Source organism: Pinus tabuliformis, chromosome X (assembly GCF_031772625.1).
Source record: "Pinus tabuliformis cultivar Carrire ecotype Pingquan chromosome X, CPIR1, whole genome shotgun sequence".
Classification (NCBI taxonomy): domain Eukaryota; kingdom Viridiplantae; phylum Streptophyta; class Pinopsida; order Pinales; family Pinaceae; genus Pinus; species Pinus tabuliformis.
In genome coordinates, this window is record NC_142308.1 from 145,111,277 (window position 1) to 145,134,193 (window position 22,917).

Here is a 22,917-nt window from a genome sequence, read left to right on the forward strand (position 1 = left end):
TGAGGTGAAATCTTGTTTTGTGTTATTTAAACAGGTTTTTTGACTGTATATATGGATTCAACACTTTGAAAAACCCCTAGGGCACTTGGATTGTGTAGTGGTTACCCATCAAACTTGTCATTTCAATAAATTTCTACCGGATTTTAGAGAAATTAGACCAAAAAAACTTCCAAAAAGTCACACTAAACACAACGAAAATCATACATCGTTAGAAAAAAAAAAAAAAAATTATTTTAAGAGAAAGTAAGACTAACTAAAAGTTCAAACCAATATTGATCACAATTAATTTATTATTTTCTTCTAATGTAAAATAAAATTTATAACTTAATCTTAAACGAGTGTATTATTTTTTTTCCAAAATAAAAGAAAATATAAAAATCATACATCCTTGGCCAAAGCAGGACAACTAAATATTCGAACAGATATTGATAAAGGAAATCTGTTGGAGATTATACAAAGTTCAAAGCTCATAATGTCCCTCGTTCTCTCAGTTTCTGCTATGTACTGAATCCAGTCGTCTGAGATAAGGCAACAAAGATTCAGTCGTCTGAGATAAGGCAACAAATGCACGAGCGTTGCAGTTTTCTCGCCCTCCGTACAGTGAATTACTTAAATAATTCCAACCCAGAGTTCGGGAATAGAAGGGTTTCCTTGCTCAACCATGGCCTCAATCGCCCCAGTGTCGACTTCCAAGCACGTCGAAGGCCATTTCCCACAGTTCGTTCCGACAAGGCAATTCTGCACAGGGACCCGTAGGGTCGCTGCAATTTCGAATTTGTCAACCGCACAATGTAATTTATCATCATCCTCGTGGGATAATTGTTTGTTGCGGAGTCTGCAACTATCCAGGTCTTCGCCAGCTTCTTCAATGGTGAGTCGCTGCTCTAAGGAATCGCTGGCCGATCCAGAGGAATCCGGAAAATGGGTCAAGTGGGATTTCAATTCGGGTCACAGGCAATTCGAGGCGATTGCAACGAAGCTGGGCGATAGGTTGCTTGGTATGATGGAGAAAATTAAGGGTTATTTGGAAGATTACAAGGTTAAGGACGAAGAAAAGAAATCTGAATGGGACTGGGAGAAGTGGCAGGAGTATTTTAATCTAGTCGAGAACGACGAAAAATTGATATCTAATTTGAAGGTAATCCGAAATGTGCCAATTTAATTTTCCAATTTTTAATTTATTTTCAGACAAGTCTTAAGCTGTACCAATACCACTGGTGTCCATGCATCGCTACAACTCTACATAAGGGTTGAATATCTACTAATTAATGTCCGGATATTTGACCAAATGTTCAAGTCTGGCATTTTGGTGTGCCTGTGCATGGCTGCAACTCCACATTCAGATTGAATTTCTACCAATGACATGGCTCCCTTGCCAAATACCCAAGTCTGGAATTTTGGTGAAGATCCTATCAAGTAGTTGGTCTTGTATTTGTAAATGCAAATCTGCATCAAGAGAGCAACCCGGGGTCTTCTGTGAGCTAGCCCAAGCAAGCTACACAGAACTAGGTCTTCGGTGAGATAGCCCAAGCAAACAATAGAGAACTACTGTAAACTGAATTGAACATGCCGTCAAGGCTGCTTTTTTCGATCAAATCATAGCCGGTTATAAATGAAATAAGGAGCACGCACTTCATCGGGAATGCATAATCAGGCCCAATTGACAGTTTTCATTTAAACAAAATTAACTAATTATTTTATTTTATTTTGAGGCAGGTTCAAAGAAAATGTCATGCTTATTAGGCATCCACTTGCTTTCCGTGGGTTGGGAGGTCGTCATTGGCTGCAAACATACTTAAGAAAAGTGGGTGCAAAACTAGGCCAACACGCATTCTACTCTCCAGGAACAGATGGTACAAAACTAGGCCTCCATCCTAGTACTCCTGTAATTCAAGCACAATGAATTATAGAGATTATATGGGATTTGATGCATTAATGCTGAATGTAATACAAAATTGACCATCAATGTAGTGTCAAGCCATGATGATCTATAAACTGCCGTGGATATTCTACAGTTCAGTTCGTCACAACAAATGTGATAACAATAGATTTAAAATCCGAAATCTACAGTTTAGGGTTCTATTTTCTTTAGATTTCTAGATCTGTAGATTATTGTTAATTGCATATGCATGCAAACTAAAATTATGCATAAAGTGGAGAGCAACGAAATAAAAACTTACAACCCACAATTTGACACAAGATATGACTTGGGAAACCCTTGGGAGAAACCCAGCGAGAAGGTGAGGCCACTTTGCTCTTTTACTTTAAATAAAAAATGGTTGCGAGTACAAAAAAGTATGGCCCGTGGCTCGTGGATTACTACAATGCACAAATCCTCTTTGCGTGCTCTATCTCTCATCCCTCTTGGCTATTTTTGCCCTTCTATGGAACAAAATGCACTTGAAAATAATGGAACCCCCTTTTCCTCCTAGTGGTCCAATTATAACACAACTCGATAGCCTATTAGTTGTTAGGTTTGATTACCTCAACTCTTAACTAAAGTTACAATATGGACTCTTCTAGAGTCATGTGGCTAGCCCCTTTTGCATGAATAATGGGGGTTGATGTGGCATCCTCCTGAATTATGGTGGTGAAAACAGAAAGATCAACTTTTGAGTGGCATAACTTTTGCATACGGACTTCGATTGAGGCAATTCTTCCACAGTTGGAAAAGTCTCTGTGTGTAGAATATAATAAAAGGTGCGACATTAAGTGGCAAAGTTTTACCCTAAAAAAATGTTGTATGATGCCTCAAAATGCTCTCGGAAGGTTTCAAATCCCAATTTGCCAAACTGGGTCCCGCCAGTAAAAATGGTCCTGTGAGCTGATTCCTCCACCTTTTCCACTCTAAAAATATCGAGATGGATGACAAACAATATAATGATCCAATTCGGATCACCCCTCCCTGTTTTGGGTGGCTTTTGGGGGCCTTCTACTAAATGAGGTGAGGAAATTTTTTCTCCACCTTCTTTTGGATGTACCATTTAACTTTACCTGGATGTTTTCCTTTCAACCCAATCTGCCCAAGGTCATGTTGCACCTTTTTTGTAGTTCTGGACCTCTTCTGCAAAATTGTATCTTCTGTCAACTCTGTGTGAGCCTCTGGTGCCAAATCCTTCACAAAAGGTAGAACCCGTTTCTCTTCCTGATCCAGCATGGAAGGTTCATAGAGCTTCAAATTCTCCACATTCACAACTGAGTAAATGCGCATGTGTGGGAGTAGATTGAGTTAGTGGGCATTATCTCCCACATTTTCCAATATCTTAAAGGGACCATATTGCGCATCCTTGCTTTTCTTACTAGGACCCTGTAGCCTTTCCTTGTTCAACTGTAACCATACTCTGTCTCCCTCCTTGAATGATTTCACTGTTATGTCCTGATCATGCTTGGCCTTGTATTTTTCTTGTGACTTCTACAATGTCTCCTGTACCTGTATATGGATCTACTTGATATTCTCAACAATATTTTCCAGTGTTGCACACATCGCGATCGGGATTTAATATCGTTAAAATCGGGTGTCGTTTGGCACTGTGCCAAACGACTTCCCGATTTTTCCGATTTTTTCCCGATTTTTTGCGATTTTTTCGATAAAAATCGCTATGATTTTTTCGATAAAAATCGCGCTTTGAATCGGCAAAATTAAAAAATCGCGATTTTACGATTTTATCGCGATGTGTGCAATGCCCTAAGGGCATCCCCTATAAGATCCTCCCTCACTCATCCTTGCTGCCCACATGCAATATCCAAAGGTGAAGGTGGCAAATACCCAAAACAAGTTTCAAATGAGGACTTACTAGTAGAAATGTGGACAAATCTGTTATAAGAGTGTTGTATATATACCAGATTTTCATCTCAGGTATTCAGATGCTTCTTATTATAACCCCTCAAAAGCTGCACTAAAGTCCTGTTGACTTCTTTTGTTTGCCCATTTGTCTAACGATGAAATGTTGTAGACCTCTTCAACTTTGTGTTCATCTCCACAATGTAGTTCAAAATGCACTAATAAAACTCGTGTCCCTGTCTGAAATGATGCTCCTTGGTGTTCCAAAGTGAACCCAGACTTGTCCAAAGAACAAGTTTGCTACTTCTTTCCCATTGACGGTCTTCTTACAGGGCATCAAAACACACATCTTGCTGAACTTGTAAACTACCAGGAACGAATAGTCATGTTCCTTCCTGGTTGTTGGTAAACCTCCCACAAATTCCATGGAAATGCTTTCCTAGGGACAAGTGGGTACATATAAGAGATGATATAGACTTTGTTTCTTGTTACTAGGCTTGTTGTTACAACAAAACATGCATCCTCTTATGAACCTAGCTATCTGTTCTTGCATATTGGGCCAATGCACGTACTTCTGTAAGTTGGCCAATGTCTTCCCTACACCAAAGTACCCTGCAACCATGGAGGTGTGATCCTCTTTGATTAACTACAAATGCTCACCTTTAGGAACACATAACTTATCCAACCTATAGAGTAATTCGTACTAGAGATGGTAGTCAACGATGTTGTTACAATCATGCACATGACTTTGATTTTGAAATCGCTGAAACACCTCCTTGAAGTCCTCATCCTCTAAATATGCCTATCTGTATGCATCATGGGTGAACGGTTCCATGTGCATCAAAGTTCCCAAAGTTGTGATTTTTGATTTGGGTGGCTTTGAACAGCATGTCGGCCAACTTGTTTGTGCTGCTCTTCTTGTACTTGATCCCTAAGTGAAACTACTGTAGAAACCCCATCCACTTGTAATGCTTGGTCTGTTGTAGCTTACTTTGGGTCTGCAGTGGCTAGTGATTTGTGTGGATTATTGTCTCCTTTCCCATCAATGCTTCCACTTCTTCACAACTTGCACTAGGGCATAGATTTCCTTGTCATAGGTAGGGTAGTTAAAAAATGCCCCATGAAATACTTTAGAATAGTGTTGATAATATTGCTGAAATATCGCGATATTTCTGGCAAAACCATATATCGCCGACTAAATATTGCGATATTTTCCTTTTTGAAAATATCGCAATATTTAAGATATATCAGCGATATTTTGCCAAAATATCGAGTGACGACCCTATTTATTGTTGGGCAAGTGGGGCCGCGACTACAAAACGACTTTTTGGCCTTTTAATTGCTCATTTTGCTTTGTTGGTCTTGGAGAAGGAAGGGGAAGAGCTTTGTGGTGGTTTTCAAGAAGGGATTGAGGATCAAACAACCATTATCATAACCAATCAAATTTTTTTTGTGGATCAAAAATTCAAGATCAGTGAGACAAACTTCATTTCTTCCATCAACAGGTATGTTCATAAAAACCCCTATGTTAATGTCTTTTTTCATAGATTTACGGTTATGCTTGCTTGCCTCTTTGCCTATCAACATTTTACTTCTTTGCTTTTTTGTCATTTGCTATGATTTTTATGCCCATGAACCAGTGCAAGGGTTTCTCCATATTTGGACAACCAGGTACATTTTTTTTTACTTTCTTATGCACCCTCTTATTGCCATTTTTCATTAAAAATAATATAATAATTAAAAAAAAATGAAGTGGCTATTATTTTTTCTGTATGGGGGTTTAATGCCAATTTTTTTTTTTTTTGTGGTGCCCTAGGTTTGAATTTTGATGGTGTCCATTAATCCACTACAAATATGCCAAAGCCCTTGGACCCATTTTGGGAGTATGGGAAACCTGATGGTTGGACAAAGCGGGCATATCTATCATGCAAATTGTGTGGGACCAAGATCATAAGAGGGGTTACGCGATTGAAATACCATTTAGCTAGATTCCCTGGACATGATGTTGGGCTTTATACGGTTTCTAGTGTGGAGCTCTTGAAGCAATTGATGAAAAAGATAGAAAGAAAGAAGAGGTAGAAAGAAACAAGGTTGAACGTGCATGCAGATCTTTCAGGATATCTGCTTTCGAGTTTGAGGTTGAGGGTAGTGGGAGTGGCTCCATAACATCACCTACTGATGTTACTGGGAGTGGGAGGTCATCCTTTTTTGTTCCATGAACCAAACATGGAGCACAACCTTCCATAAAATCAATTGTTAAAAAAAAGGAGAAGCAAGAAGCATATAGAGTTACGGGGATGTGTCTTTTCTAGAGTGACTTACCTCTCAGCATCACAAAAAACAATCCATTTTGGTAGCCAATGTGTGATGCTATTGCTATTGTGGGCCCAAGGTACAAAGTGCTACATAGGAGGAGTTGTAGGGGCCAATCCTTCAAGCAAAAAAACAAGACATTAGTTCTAGATTGGCAGAGTTGAAGCAAACATGGAAGGTTTCTGGATGCATAGTGATGTTTGCCAGTTGGACAGATAAGAAGGGTAGGACCCTTCTAAATTTCTTGGTATATTGTCCTAAAAGGTACCATGTTTATTAAATAAGTAGATGCATCAACACATATAAAAGATGCAACACTTATATGTGAGTTGTTAGATGGGTTCGTCGAAAGATTGGTGTGCAGGATGTGGTGCAAGTCATAAGAGATAATGCAGCTAATTATGTGGCTGCCGACATGGTGCTTATGGAGAGGCACCGCACATTGTTGTAGACTCCTTGTGCAACACATTGTATCGATTTGTTGCTTGAGGATATGGGGAAACTCTCCTTCATCAAGGAGGTGATTGATATGGCTAGGAGCATCCCCAAGTTTATATATAACCATGCTTTTGTTCTTAGCCTCATGAGGAGATACACTAGAAACAGGGAGTTGTGGCGTCCTGCAATCACACATTTTGCCACCAACTTTATTACTCTTTATTCTTTGCTTCGATGCTAGTTTGAGTTGAAACAAATGTTTGTTTCTAATGAGTGGCGTGATTGTAGATACAGTAGGAGACAAGATGGGAGAGCCATTGCAAAAATGGTGTACATTGACACATTTTGGCAAGGAGTAGAAGAAGTGTGCTCAGTTAGTGAACCTATAGTAAAGGTTCTGAGATTGGTAGATGGGGAGAAGCCTGCAATGGCTTATTTGTATGAGGCCATGGATAGGGCCAAGGAGACCATTCATGCTTATTATGCAGACAAGGGTTCTGCTGGGCTTAATAGATAGATGATGTTATGGGATGCGATTGATAGTTGGTGGACAAAGATGTTTCATTGACCCATTCATGCAGCAACACTCTTCCTCAACCTTGCATTTTCATACAAATGTGGCATTGATTTAGATAGCAAGGTGATGGAAGGGCTCCATTCTTGTATTCATAGGATGGTACCTGATTCCTAGCTTCACAACAAAATCAATCGCGAGATACAATTTTATCGGTATTGTGTGGGCCTATTTGGCTTTGATGATGCTATTTGGGAAAGGACCCTCTTCATGGCAAGTAAGTGACAAGTCACGACTCATTAGAATTTTTAATTTACCGATTTATAATTCTAGATTTTTTAAAGTCAATTATGTTTTATTTGAAAGTTTAATTATATTTTAAGTTTTTAACTTTTTTGTTGTTGTTGTAGATATTTGGTGGCGAAGCTATATGGTGCAAGGGCACCAAATTTGCAGAAATTGGCCATAAGAACGTTGAGTCAAACTTGTAGCTCTTCAGGGTGTGAGCCAATTGGAGCGTATTTGAGAAAATACACTCAAAGAAGCGCAACAAGTATATCTTTGAGCTTCAACCTTCAATTGAGCAATTACATTTATTGTAATTTTAATTTATGACCCCCAAGTGTCAAGACTCATTAGTTTTTTTGGCACTCTTACAGGTTGGAGGTCTCACGCCTTAATGATTTAGTGTATGTGCATTACAATCTCCGACTTTGAATGAAGCAAATAGAGAAACCAATGGATCCAAATGCTATTTTCTTAGACAATATTGATGTATTCTCTAAGTGGAGGGTGGAGTTTGAGGTGCTCATCATGGAGGAGTCACCTACATGGTTAGAGGAGGAACCATTAGTACAAGGCAAGAGGAGGACTTAGGGGAGGAGCAACAGGAGGAGGAGGAGGAGGAGGAGGGGGAGACCGTGGGAGCGTCAGTGTCAACACCATCTGCTACAGATATAGGGGAGCACAACTCCATACCCAACAATTATTATTTGACATTAGGTGCAGGGTTAAAGCTTTTATTGCTAGGGGCAGGTTTGACAAACAATGCATCATGTTTTCCCGTAAAGGGGGAGAGAGCACCGATCTTAGATAGCTAGCTACTAGTTTTATTTATTTTGCTACATATAACTCATGATGATGAGATACTTTTATATATGTGATGTTATTTTGTATTGGTTCTCCATATTTGAGTTTTTGATTGGAAAATTATCAGGGATCAGTAGGATTTGGTATCGCCTTTGATGTATCATTTTTATTTTACATCCACTACATCATATATATCAGTGTTTTCTTCATATTTATGTGCCAATGTGTTTATTTCATGTTGTTATTGTTTTATATGTTTAAAAATCTGAAAAAAATGAATATATTATGCATTTTTTATGTTTGTCGATATTTTCTGATATTTTGCTGATAATTTCGCTGATATTGCCGAAAAGATGTTTTCAGGACTCTTGCCGATATTTTGCCGATACTGATATTATCAACACTGCTTTAGAATGATAGCATACATGCCTTCCTCCTTGCATCAAGACTACTTCCATAGCATACCCACTTGCTTTTTTCTCCACTTTGAAGGGTTGCTTCAAGTTTGGTAATGCCAGAACTGGTGCTTGACAAATCTTCTTCTTTAATCCTCAAAGGCCCTCTACTGACCCTTTCCCCACTGGAAACTCTTGCACTTGCTGTTATAGCATGGAGTGGCGCTGCTACCACTGGAAATGAGGCTATGAATTTTCTCAAGTACTGTGTTGCCTTCTTTTTATCTTTTCCCCCTATCCATGTTTATTCCCCTCCTTAGAAGCGTCCTATTGCACCTGCTTCGATCCACTTGATTGCCCTTTCTTCAGGCCTATGTTCTCCAGGTATTGTGCCTGTACACAAGCCTTGTCTACTGATCTAGGCTTGAATAGCATCACTGGCTTCCACATATGGCTGTGTAGACTCCTCAAATACTTGAGGAGTACATTTGGGTTCTTTAGGGAGATACTCAACATTATGACTATCTTTCTGAACTTTGTGGTGTACTCCTATACACTCTACCAAAGTAATAATCAGTGTAGCCGGAAGAGGGAACATTGTTCTTATTAATGTAGGCAATAGCACAAATTCCATCAATGGGGTGAGTTGACACGTAGTGTTAAAAATAAAATAAAATTTCAAAAATTAAAAAAAAAATATTAAAAAATAATAAAATAATAATAAGTCAAATTTTTGAGTAAATAAATGCAAAATTTTAATTTTTTAATATGTTAAAATGCATTTAAAAATTCGACGGATGAGATTAAAAGAAATCTTGATCCTTATCGACGGTCGAGATTAGTTTGACATGGATCACTCGAACTAGCTGTTGGGAATTTTTCCTTTAAATAGGGTGCTAGGGGTCATTTGAGATGAGATTGGATCTCAGAGTCTAGTGCTAAAGAAAGCTCTCTTGTAGTCATTTTTTGTGCAATAAAGAAAGACTTTGGGGTTAAAAATCTTGCTGGTGTTACTCTTCTGAAAGTGCTGTAAGATGATTTATTTTTCTGCATAATTTTATTTTCAGCCATTGATTTTAGCTTGATGAAGATTGATTTAGGCACAGGTATCTTGTCTGATCTTTGGGGTTTGAATGATAGTTTAGATTCTGAAATATAATGGCAGGTATCTCCATTTGATCTGATTTCACTATTGTTTTCTCCCTCTATGTTGATGGTTGATTTTAAGCTGTGCAGGAAATTTTAGTTTTGAGTTTACCGGGCGTTAGGGGAAGTTCTCGGCTGAACTAGCCAACTCCCGGATTGTGTTTTCTGCAAGAGCCCAACTAGTTTTTGATCCCGGGCTTATCATCTGAATTTTTTTTATGAATGCATGCAGGGTTTTCTGAAGCATCTCACATTAAATTAAAATTCTAAAAATATTTGTGGCATAATGAGAAATCTGGCTATTTTAGAGCCTGCAAATTGTAAATGCTGTAAATTTGTAGCTGGTTTGTAGGGTTTTATTTTCAATCCTTGCATATATTTTCTGGGTTTTCGTTTTCCCATTGCAGGTTGCAGGCACAGGCTTTGAGAATTTTTTTCAAGGTTTCATCAGGTAATCTCAAGCAGTCTGCCATCCGGGTTTTCATTTTTGCAGGGATATTCTCAAAAAAGATTTTCAAATTCTCTGGAGAAATTCGAGGGTCTGTTCAAGCCATCTGTCTGCTGTTCCTGGGGCTTCATTTCGCTTTTTATTTTATTTATTTATTTTTTTAATTATTTATTTATTTATTTATTATTATATATATATATATATATATATATATATATATATATATATTCCAGGTGTACGTTGGTCTCAGGCCCAGAAAGTCAAAAGAAAAACACATATATATACAAGGGAGAAGCCCACATACGTTTCAGCCTGCAAAACCCTCTCATCTGTCTGCTGTCAACACATCTTTTGCCTCATCTGCAACTCCCTAAGCTACCCACGTCCTCTCTCTGTCCTTGCGTTTCTTCTCCATTCTCCACGCAGTCATTTTTTATGCTCTTGCTGCTCATCTGCTCCTAAACGTTGCCACGGCTCCTTCCAGTTCCACACTGCCTGCCGTATCCAAAGCACTTTTCCCTCATTGCATGATCTCCCTCGCTCCTCAGCAGCGCTGCTTCAGCTCTACATTCAGCTGCTATTGGATGCGAAGGAGTGTCCGAATGGCAGAGACACATCTCTTGATGAAGATAACAATCATTCCTGGGACATCTTCCATGATCAAAAGAATGACTGGTAATGCAGGTCATCAAGGAAATGGTCGACTCTTCCACGAAAGCAAGGAACCCCTAAATCTCTTTTATGTACCTGATCGAACCTGATGTCTATCTCGGAAATGGAAGTCAAAGGTTGCAGGGTGGCACTTATCGATGGAAAGCTACGTGTTTGAAAATAGATCTTTTAAAGATGTTTTTGAGTTCAGGGTTGTATCAAGTTGCAGGAAGTCCACTGGGGACCATGTCCATTGACTCCATAAATACTTATTGGAATCTGATGATTTTTGGATCAATCCTACACCTCTCGACGAGAGGGATCCAATAAAAATATCAGCTGCCATAAATAAGCCGACCCACATGGAGTTTGGCCCTAGTTGCCAATTTAACATGTTGGCAGCGTGGATATGAGTTGGTCCCTTGTCCTTGTGATGGTATTATAGAAAAGGTTTTACATGATTTTGTGATAGCTTGAATATCTCAGTTTGTAGTTATGTAATCCTTCTAACAGAACAATCTTTCAAACTCCCTTTTTGAGATATCAAAACTTGACCTCTGAGATATATTGAACTTGTTTTCTGAGGTTGCACTGAACTTGTATAACTGATATTGCACCGAGTTTGATTACCGATTCTCTGAAATGATTGAATTGTCTCACTATGATTTTTACTTCTCGTACCTTTTAAAATGTGCTACTCAACCCTTCAAGATGCCTTTGAATCCTAGTTTTATTAGCCCAGAAAATGTCCTTTTGACTTGATCTTTAATACAAATGCAAACAAAACCTTTTCATTGAGCTTCAAAGATGTATAAGTGATTTTCAAACTACCTTTGATCACGACCTTAGCTCTGAAACCATGTTGAGAAATCCAAAGTGTGGTAGTTGATTGATTTCTCTTATTATGACATTATCTTGTGATGTTTCATTATTATTAATCTTTTGTTTGATTTATCTTTTCTTTACCATCGAGACTAATGCCAAACAACAAATAATAGAGGACACAAGATATAGGTACGCAGCCAGGGGAAAACCCCACTCTATGGGAAAACCTGGTCAAAATTCTTCCTTCATTAGATTCAAAAGATGAGATGACCAAGACCTTCACAACCTATACTAGATACTTCCTCTATGTAGTCAACCTTGCATTTTCTTCTTCAGCAGAGTAGTTGCTTATTCTTCAACTACTTCCTTGCAACAATGAGATGCTTTGTTCGTTCAATAAGATTATGCATGGTCTTGAAGTTCTGAGGTAGCCTTCACTGTGACAAAGGAGCCATCTTCATACACTATCACTGTGACAACCTCATATACTATCATTGTAAAGTCTATCACTGTGAACTTGTCATCCAAACTTCACTAAGGAATATTGAAGTCTGTGACAATCGAGCTTCTTACTAAGATTTTGCATCACTGTGATACATCGAGACTGTGGGACACCGAGATTGTGGTTACACTGAGACTGGTTCTCTGAATTGGATCTGAACTTATTCACTGTACTAGCATCGAAAACTTCTATTTGACTTTTTCTGAACTTGTCTCCATCTGAGAGTTTGTACCGAACTGCAATTCGTACTTGTATCTTAGAGAGGTACGCTGAGAATCTTACTGCAATAGTATTGAACTCCTTTTCTGAGATTTTTATTTGAACTTGTCTCTGCGGTCCACGAAATCATCTTTGCAATTTTGGTCAAAGGTGCACATGCCTATATATTGTTGATTCCCATAGTAAATAAGCCAACACGACTTCTTGAAGAGATGTGTCCCTATATTATGCCGACATGTGTTCTTTTAGGGAAGCCGACTTGATGGAGACTTTGATGAAGAGGCTGACTTGATGGAGGAGTCTTTGATCAAACACTAATTGACTTTGTCAACAACCTAAAGCCTACAATGGAGGCTTGACCTATAACAATTGACCCAAGCATGAAACCCATGCTTTAACAAGTCAATTAAAATAATAATAAATTTTCTTTTGCTTTCCTTTGACAACTATATTTCATTTTGACTTAAGTATAATTATGAAGATCGAACCTAGTTAAATTCTTCAACATATGTGATGCTCTATCTTATAGTCTGGTAACTGCTAGGTTGTGCAAGATGGGACACCTCCAACGTGTTACTGTGTATCGACATTTAGATGAGATAGGTGAGCGTGGATACCCTCATCTCGAGGTTATATATAATGCAGTATTGAGAACACTCGTAGACAAGGTGAATTGGAACACGCTTTGGAGGTTATGAATCAACAATTTCAAAAGGTTCTGATTCCTAATGTCACCACTTACAGCATAATTGTTGGAGCAACCTTCAAGGAATATGGAGTGGATTGGGCTTTGGAGCTATTTGATGATAAGATGATTATGCGTTGCATTCCTAATTTGATTACATGCAATGTTATGATCAATGGGATCTGCAAAGAAGGCAGACTGGACATGGCAGTCAAGTTTCTTCATGATATGCAATCAAGAGGATGTCAACCTGATGTGATTAGTTATAATCCTTTGTTGCAGGGCCTGTGCACTAAGCGCAAATGGGGGGAGGCAAAGAAAGTTTTATCTGATATGCGTGATAGACGTTACACTCATAATGTTGTCAGTTACAATATTCTCATCCACTTTCTCTGCTAGGAAGAGTAGTTGGCTCAAGCAATCAATGTCTTGGAGGAGATGCCGAGGAAGGGGCTTACTCCTGATGCCTTGAGTTGCAACCCGATCATCCATACATTTTGCAAGGAGGGAAGGATGGATCAAGCAATCGAGTACCTAGATAAAATGGTTTCCAGAGGAGGTCTTCTTGACATAGTGACGTATAATACAATGCTTGCAACTCTTTGCAGGGATGCTTGGGTAGATCAAGCTTTATATATCCTTTGCCGTGTGTCTTCTCCTATTTAATGCTCGACCTCTGTCCAAACATCCCCGTCACCTCAAATTCTGCGGCTGACGACACCCTGTCTGCACGCTATGTGTACCCACACATCTGTGCTTCCCACTGTCCTCCTATGTTTCTCCCCATCCCTGCTATTTTTTTCATGCCTCCACGCTCCTCTCCCCCGATCATCTTCTCTATCAGAATTCTTTCTCCACTCCTTTTCAATCTCCTTCTCCAATTCCTTAACCCTTAGTCTCTTATCAGGCACCGAAAGCCTTGGGAACTTGGTAGGTGGATCCCCTTTTGTCTTGTCCTTGTCCGATTTCATTTTTGGAGGAAGAATAGCATGGATTATTGTAAGCAATGTCCTCACAAAATACTTGGGCATTTCTGCTCCATTTTCCTTCAGCTGTGCATCGAATTCTTCAGCAGTCGCACTCTTTTCACCCAAGTCCGTGATAAACTCCACCATTTACCGGGAATTTTTTTTCAAGAACTTTTTTCAAGTGATTGCGATGAACATGGAAGCCCCCAACAAAATTGGAAAGTATGACGACCAATACGAAGCAAAAGAGATTCTCCAATACCGGCCTCCAATATTTAGAGACATCACGGCCAGTTCAGCAGCCATGGAGCGCTTCAATCTAAGGAACGACGATCTTATAAGCCATCAAGTTCTTCTAGCTCTAGACACTCGTCTGCGCCGTCTCATTCTGAACGCCAGGGTGCCTGAACCCATTGTGAACAAACTTCGATATTTGGTTCAAAGTCCACGTCGGACGCCACCATCATCAAACTTGAGTCTGCTGTTTCGTGTAAGGGAGATGGATTCAGGCAATGTGAATGAAATCAAGTTTCTGCACTGTGCCATCTGAGACAAGCGACTACCACAACTCTCTAATCAGTTAGTGGAAAGGCGTGCATTCATCATGCTTGACAGTCTCCCCAATGAAGAACGCTTATGGGCCAATGGAGAATCCTCTTTGGAGAAAATCAGACACAAAGTGGTGTGGTGGAAAAACTATGATCCGAACCGTCGCTTATCTCGCTGTCCTGACCAGTCGAGTTACCAATAGTCGCCAAATTTCCTTGACCCTCGATAATCGCTTTCTAGCCATCATTTCCATGGTCAAACACCCATTGCTCCACATCTCCCGTCATTGATTTTCTCGAAAGGTCGGCCAATCCCCTTCGCATTGCTCTGTTACCCTTTTTCGTCGACCGAACAATGACTAAAGCTGCCGTTAGGACCGTTGTCTTGCCGCTTCATCGGGTTTTGTTAATAATCATAGCCGAAAATCGTACATATATATAGTTATGAAATTTAATTAACTATATATATAAATATTGTTATTATATTATATATATAATAATAATTAATATCTATATATATATATCTATATATATATTATTTAGTTTAAAATAATAATAAAAATAAAAAGAAGAGAGAAAATGGACAAATCCCAATTCCACGGGAGTATTACTGACATGCGCAAAGTGAAGACAAATGAAATGACAAAACACATAGTGAAGGAAATTGTTTGCAATTAAGCTTTGAGGACAAAGCTTCTTTAGGAGAGAGGCAATGTTACAAATACAATTTATATAAAAATAAAATAAATATGGGTGAAAAATAATAATTATAATCATAGTTTATTAATGATTAGTTAATGAAGAGACATTTCTTAATGGACATGTCAATTCATGAAAGGGCACCTACCTAATTATATAAGTAGGCTCTCATTGTAACATTCAAGCATCCTTGTACATTTCATATTATTAAGAAAATATTATTTATAAATACCTTTGTGTATTTTACATTTAAAGTCAACAAGCTACAATTTTGTTGTTTCATCCACCTGTATGGTTATGCCCTGGGAAAATCTTGGCTCCCTTACGCGTCACTGGTTGGAAATCTTGGCCTCTCCTCATAGTCTCAACCTGCTCCAAAAACTTGGCCTCTCTCTACCTAATCTTGCCCCCCTTCAGAAATCTCAGCGCTCTCTCACATTCTCCTTCTAAACAACTACAACACACTTTTCCTCTTTCTCCTTAGTCACTTGAGCTTTTCACTCATGAGAAAATCGCTTTCTCAACAATGTAGTGTTTGTCTTCATCCTCTCTTTTAGGTTCTCTTTATAATTTCAAATTGAGCAAAATCTCTAACCCTCAATATCCAATGTGATAGATAGCTAGTATTAAATCCTAACCTACTCATATCAATCACTGGGATTAGATCTAAGTCACTTAAATAATTAAATATCTATCCTTAGAAATTCACTCATTAAGTAACATTAATTAATTAAATTAATTAATGTGTTTTTCCTTGGTTAAACTTAGGAAATAAATCATATTAGTTACTCCTTGTTGAAATTTGGTACCGGAGGATAGGTGGTTCCCTTAGGCTTTGATCTTTGGCCTAGGGAAAAGTGTCCAAAAGAATTTAATTTTTCTCCTAAAGTGACTTTATAATTTTATAAAGTTAAATCTAATTTAAAAGTGACTTTAAGTGATAAAGTTACTAAGTTTAATTTTAAAGTGACTTTTATAAAGCCAATGAAAAATTAGAAAGGAAAAGTGACTTTGGAAATAAATGACTAAGTGGGTCTTTATTAAAGTGGGGTGAATTAAAAAATAAAAAGTGAGATTTAAATGAACATTTAATCTCAGCCATTGATCTAAATCTATTTCAGCCATTGGATTTAGAGATTACCCAAAAGTCACTTGGGTCACCCAAAAGTCATTTGGAGTTATATTAAGGGAGGAAAAGGAGGAAAAGATCACATTTGATTCAATTCTTTCATGAGCAGATTGGGAGAAGGAGAGCAAGAGAGCAAGAGAGATTTCTGAGCAGGGAGGAGAAGGAGACAGCAGCTTGGCACACATTCCAAGGCAGCAGTTGAGCAGATTTGTACAGCTGATTCAGCACACAGTGAAAGGCAGATTTTGGCACGATTTTCGAGGAGAGGTTTGCACAAAAATCGAGGAGCAGTTTGCTGGTTTTTCTGCACGCAAAACGAGGGCCATACAACAACATTTAATGCTGAAAGTGGGCACGAAAATCGAGGAGACCGTACAACATTTATTGCTGTCCTGTTTGCTGTAATTTCCAGTTTGCTGTGAAGCATGGGAAAAGAGATAAGTTGTAAATTTGCTTGCTGATTTTTTTGCTGAAAATTTCTCAATGTAAAAAGCAATTTTCAGAAATAAAGAAGAGCTCTTAAACTGGTTTTCCCCAAGAGTTGTAGGGGGTTTTTCCAGGGTCACATTGACAAAAAATCTCAGTGTTTAAATGTGTTTTAATGGCTGTTTATTGCTGTTGATTTTTATTTCTGCAATTTCCAGCATTCTGTAAAATTTCCAGAATTTGTGTTTTCAGCAAATTTATTTTTTTCAGCTTGTTAAATGTATGGTTATGGGAAAGGGCATTTAACTATATGGGAGAAATAAGGAAAAACTGAAAACCGGGGTGGGAAAACAGAAATTTCTACATGGTATCAGAGCTTGAGTGCTGAAGGGCAGTTTGGGACAGCAAAAGGAAAAATTACAGTTACTGATTTTTCACTCAGAAAATTCCAGCAAGCTGATTTTTTCATAAACAACAGTTTTATCTTTACTACAGCAGTGCTATTTTTCAGTTTTAGGACAGCAGGATGTCATTGGGATTGAGGGTGGAGGATAGGCTGGATGGGCATATAAATTACAGCGTTTGGAAGGAGAGAATGCAAAGTATCTTTGAGGAGGCAGAAGTCTGGGATATCATGGTGCATACCACACAGAACCCTGTTGTTGTGCCTATTGATGCTACTCAGTTGACAGCTTATAATAAAAAGAACAACAAGGGTAAGAGGCTGATTCTAGACGGAATCAAAGACCATTGCATTCCTCATGTGAGAGGAAAGAGCAATGCCCATGAGATGTGGACAACATTGTCCAATCTCTACCAGAGTACCAATGAGAACCGAAAGATGGTCCTGAAGGAGAAGTTGAAGAACATTAAGATGGGTAATGATAGTGCAGCTAGATATCTCACAAAGATTACTAATGTGAGAGATGAGTTGGCAGCGATTGGAGAGGCCATTCCACCCACTGAGTTGGTGCGGATTGCAGTGAATGGCCTCCCCCGTTCATGGTTGAACTTTGCTGATGGGATTTGTGCACGTGAGACCCTTCCCACATGGGAGAGGTTTTGGGATGATTGCATTCAGACAGAGATCAGGAAAGGTCAGCTTGGGGCAGCCAAGCCAGTTGAGCAGGATGAGGATGTAGCACTGGTGGCAGGAGGCAAGAAAGGCAAAGGGAAGAAGCAGGCTTCCACAAGCAATGGTGGGGGCAAAGGCAAAGGTAAAGGTAAATAGGGAAACACACAGAAGGACTATTCCAAGGTGAAGTGTTGGAATTGTCAAAAGATGGGACACTATGCAGTTGTGTGTCCGGAGAAGAAGAAGAAGAAGGGGAAGAACCAGGACGTGGCAGCTTCAGCAGAGATTGAGGACTTTGCTGGTCGTTTTGACCGAGAGTTTGCGTTCACTACGTGTGAGTCCTCTAGTGCAGGATCACCTGCCACACAGGTTCAGAGGGAGCATGCTTTTCCCTCTATTAGCGGAGCATCTTCAGGTATCTGGTATGTGGACAGTGGGGCTTCACGTCATATGACAGGAGTCCGTGAGTACTTCTCAGAGCTTTCAGAGAGTGGCACTGATATTGAGGTAGTACTCGGTGATGACAGAGTTGTTAGAGCAGTCGGGGTGGGGACAGTGACATTTCAGAGGGAGTCCAAACCTCCCTTGAAGGTGTCAGAGGTTCTTTATGTGCCAGGGATGAGGAAAAACCTCATATCCGTCTCAGCTTTGGAGGACAGAGGATATGAGGTACTGTTCAGGGGAGGACAGGTGTTGATGTATCCCAGGGGCACTCCAGCTGATTCAGCTAGAGTGATAGGTGTACGCCATGCAAAGGTGTACAAGTTTGCATTCCAGCCCCTTCTGGCATTGAGCAATAGTACCGACAGCAGAGCTAGCAGTTCTGAGCTGTGTGAGATTTAGCAACGCAGGATGGGACATATGTATCATGGAGCCTTGAGGACATTGCGGGAGATCACTACAGGTGTGCCAGATTTCAGTACTGATCACTTTGATACTTGCAGAGGTTGTGTGATGGGCAAATTTGCCAAATCCCCTTTTCCCAGCAGTGACAGCAGAGCGACGGGGATACTTGATTTGATTCATTCCGATGTGAGCGGTCGGATGTCTCATGTTTCCTTGAGTGGATATGAGTACTATGTTTTATTCATTGATGATCACTCCAGGAGGACCTGGATTTATTTTTTGAAGACCAAGAGTGAGGTCTTCAAGCGGTTTCAGGAGTTCAGAGCTCTTGTGGAGACTCAGACAGGTCGAAAGATCAAGTCCTTGAGGTCGGACAATGGAGGAGAGTACACCCTTGGAGAGTTTGTTGACTATTGTGCGGAGGCAGGCATTAGGAGGGAGTTCACTGTTCCTTACAACCCCCAGCAGAACGGGGTTGCGGAGAGGAAGAACAGATCTATCATAGGGGCTGCCAAAGCCATGTTACATGATCAGGGGTTGCCATTGTTCTTGTGGGCAGAGGCCTGCAACACAGCGGTTTACTTGCAGAACAGGAGTCCGCATCGTGCCTTGGGGCACATGACTCCGGAGGAGGCTTTCTCTGGGAAGAAGCCTGATATTGGTCATCTTCATATCTTTGGATGCATTACATACTCCTATATACCCAAGGAGAAAAGGACCAAACTAGAGCCCACCGCAAAGAAGGGTATCTTTGTGGGCTACAGTGAGACCTCAAAGGCCTTTCGGATTTACATTCCTGCACAAAGGAGAGTTGTTGTCAGACGGGATGTGAAGTTCGAGGAGGACAGGGCCTTTAGGAGGTCACGGGAGTTAGAGTATCTGGATCAGCCAGACCCTCAACAGCAGTTGAGTTAGTCGCAGGGATCCAGTGGGCAGGGATCAGGAGGATCCGGAGGTACATCTATGAGGATGTCAGGTCCGTCAGTGAGCAGTGGCTCGCCGAGCCAGAGGGGTGGTGCTCCGGGCAGCATGCAAAGCAGTTCACAGCAATGTTGCACGAAGCGGGAGCGAAGCAGAAGCGGAAGCGGGAGCGCGGAAGCGTCATTTTCCAAAAATCTAGGAAGCGAAGCGTCTGCTATATATATATATATATTTTTATATTTTTTTGCATTTATACTCAAAACAAACATCCCAAATACCAAATTAATTGTAGAAGACATGAAAACATGCATATTTTTGCATAAATCAAGATAGATATGGCATCCATGATTCCATTGTAGTTACTAGTATGTACAACAATCATCTATATTCTAGCTATTACAAACATACATCAAATTTTTAAGCATATTATAAAACATAAAACATTTAAGCATATTATAAAACATAAAACTTCTATGGAATATGTTGGAATATTCTAGACTTCTAGTTGTATACATATATCAAAATTAAGATTTATCTTCAAATTTGTTATGATTTTTTAATTAATTTACACGAAATATTATATCAACATATGTTATATTAAATACTTGGTATTGATAAGTTATAATATTTACCCATTATAATAAAAGCTATTTGCAAATTAAAATTTTTATAGTAAAATAAAAAAGCAATTACCATAATTAAAAATATTATTTAATTCATATATTAATTTTTTTATAATTAATCATAATAATTTAAAATAAATTATGCTTTAATTAATTTTTATGATTTTTTTTTATAGTTTTAAATTTATTTATTTTTAACATAAATATTAAAAATATTTATGGTGAAATGATTTCTATACACATTTACCAACCATAAGCTACTTATTATATTTCTATATAATATCGTGTTGCTACATTGAATGATTGCAGGAGACAGACAATGCTTACGGATTTTATCACTTTTTCACGGTGACAAGCAGATGGTATTTGATTATTATGCGATTTACATATATCGACTTCAGTAATCAAGCCAACCTCTCTATAGCTATTGTCCATTCTGGAAAGTTTATTTATAAAATATAATCTGCGTGAAGCTGTGTGCCCATTTATATCAAGTATAGATCTGTACCGAAAAGAAACGAATTTTTTGCAACGGTATGTGTATGTCTAATGTCCACATGATGTAAAAGCGAACACAATTATATGTGATGCCAATCCATAAAAACCTTCCTAAAAAACCAGGAATCGCTCCAAAAACTCGGAACCGCGCTTCGTCAAAAATGGAATCGCGCTTCGGCTGGAGGTTCCGGAACGCTTCCGTACGGGACGCGATTCCGGCCTAGGATCCGGGGGGGGGGGGGGGCGCTTCCTGCAACTATGGTTCACAGAGCAGTTCACTAGGGAGTCCATTGATGGACAATTCACACGGTGCCTCAGCTTCTACAGGTTCAGGTGCAGGCAGGAGGACAGCAGACAGACAGTCAGGAGTTCAGGCTACTGATGGTGATGAGGAGGAGTTTCATTCTCCTATGGGAGAAGCATGCTCAGGGAAGAGAAAGCCCAAGTGGCTTCAGGACACCTTGAGAGATGCCACATCTGTTGCTGAGCCGAAGAGGCCGGTTAGAGAGAGTAGACCACCTGAGAGGTTTTGTAGCTATATGGCGATGGTTACCAGCATCCTTGACTCTGAGCCTTCTAGCTATGAGGAGGCAGCTAGCCAGCAGGTCTGGATAGAGGCCATGCAGGAGGAGTATTCTTCTATCATGAAGAATGATGTTTGGGAGGTGGTGCCGAGGCCTGAGGGCAAATCCGTGGTTACTTCCAGATGGCTTTACAAGGTAAAGCATGCTGCAGATGGCAGCATTGAGAAATTCAAAGCGAGGTTTGTGGCTAGAGGGTTCTCCCAGGTAGAGGGAGTTGATTATGAGGAGACCTTCGCTCCCGTGGCTCGATATACTTCGATCCGCTCCATTATATCGATAGCAGCAGAGATGGGTTGGAAGATCCACCAGATGGATGTGAAGACCGCATTTCTCAATGGCTTCATACAAGAGGAGGTGTACATTGAGCAGCCACAGGGCTTTGAGGTGCATGGGAAGGAGTCCCATGTGTGTAGACTGAAGAAGGCCCTTTATGGCCTGAAGCAAGCTCCCAGAGCTTGGTACTCCAGGATAGATACATATTTGCAGGGGATGGGTTTCACAAAGAGTGAGGCAGATCCGAACCTTTACTTTATTGTGATTGGTGAGGAGCCTCTCATTCTGGTGCTGTATGTGGATGACTTGATCATTACAGGTGCAGAGAGACTCATAGAGCACTGCAAGAGAGATCTTGCGACGGAGTTTGAGATGGACATCGGCTTGATGCATTACTTTTTGGGTTTGGAGGTGTGGCCGGAGGAGGGGCATTTCTTCCTGGGGCAGGGGAAGTATATTGTGGACATCTTAGCAGATTCCACATGGAGGATTGTAGACCCATGTCGACACCAATGATCACCAACTGGAAGAAGCTTCATGCTTCGGATTCCGAGTTGGTGGATCCCACATTGTACAGGCAGCTGATTGGTTCCTTGATGTATTTGGTCAACACTAGACCAGATATCTGTTTTGCAGTCAACACGATGAGTCAGTTTATGTGTGAGCCTAGGAAGGTTCACTGGGTGGCTGCAAAACACATTTTGCGATACTTGCAGGGGACAGTGGATTATGGTCTGGACTACAGGCAGGGAGATGGAGTGAGATTGGCAGGATACACTGATTCTGATTGGGCAGGTTGTGCTTCTGATAAGAAGAGCACTTCAGGGTGCTGTTTTGGGTTGGGTTCAGCAGTAGTGTCATGGTTCAGCCGGAAGTAGCAGTCAGTAGCACTGAGTTCAGCGGAAGCAGAGTATATGGCAGCCAGTCTAGCTAGTTGTGAGGCTATCTGGCTTCGCAAGATGTTGTTTGGCTTATTTGGTCAGCCGTTGAGACCTTCAGTGATTTACTGTGATAATCAGAGTTGCATTAAACTCACGGAGAATCCAGTATTTCATGACAGGTCAAAGCATATCGGGATCAGATATCATTTCATCAGAGACTATGTTCAGAAGGGAGTTGTGAAGCTTGAGTATATTTCCACTGATGAGCAGGTTGCAGATATCCTTACCAAAGCCTTACCACGGGGCAAGCATGTCTACTTCAGAGACAAGATGGGTGTGGTGAGGAACACCTTCCTCGGTAAGAGGGAGTGTTGAAATTTGGTACCGGAGGACAGGTGGTTCCCTTAGGCTTTGATCTTTGGCCTAGGGAAAAGTGTCCA

At 40.0% G+C, this 22,917-nt stretch overlaps 1 protein-coding gene across 1 annotated transcript in view; it reads left to right on the forward strand.

Annotated features, from left to right (window-relative positions):
• Nucleotides 1-399: 399 nt before the first annotated feature.
• LOC149138875 (protein EXECUTER 2, chloroplastic-like) overlaps nucleotides 400-22,917 on the forward strand; it is a 186,420-nt gene continuing 163,902 nt past the window's right edge. The window contains exon 1 of the mRNA XM_089449804.1: nucleotides 400-1,138. Coding sequence (XP_089305930.1) covers nucleotides 662-1,138 — 477 coding nt within the window. The 5' untranslated portion in view covers nucleotides 400-661. The remainder of the gene's footprint in view (nucleotides 1,139-22,917) is intronic.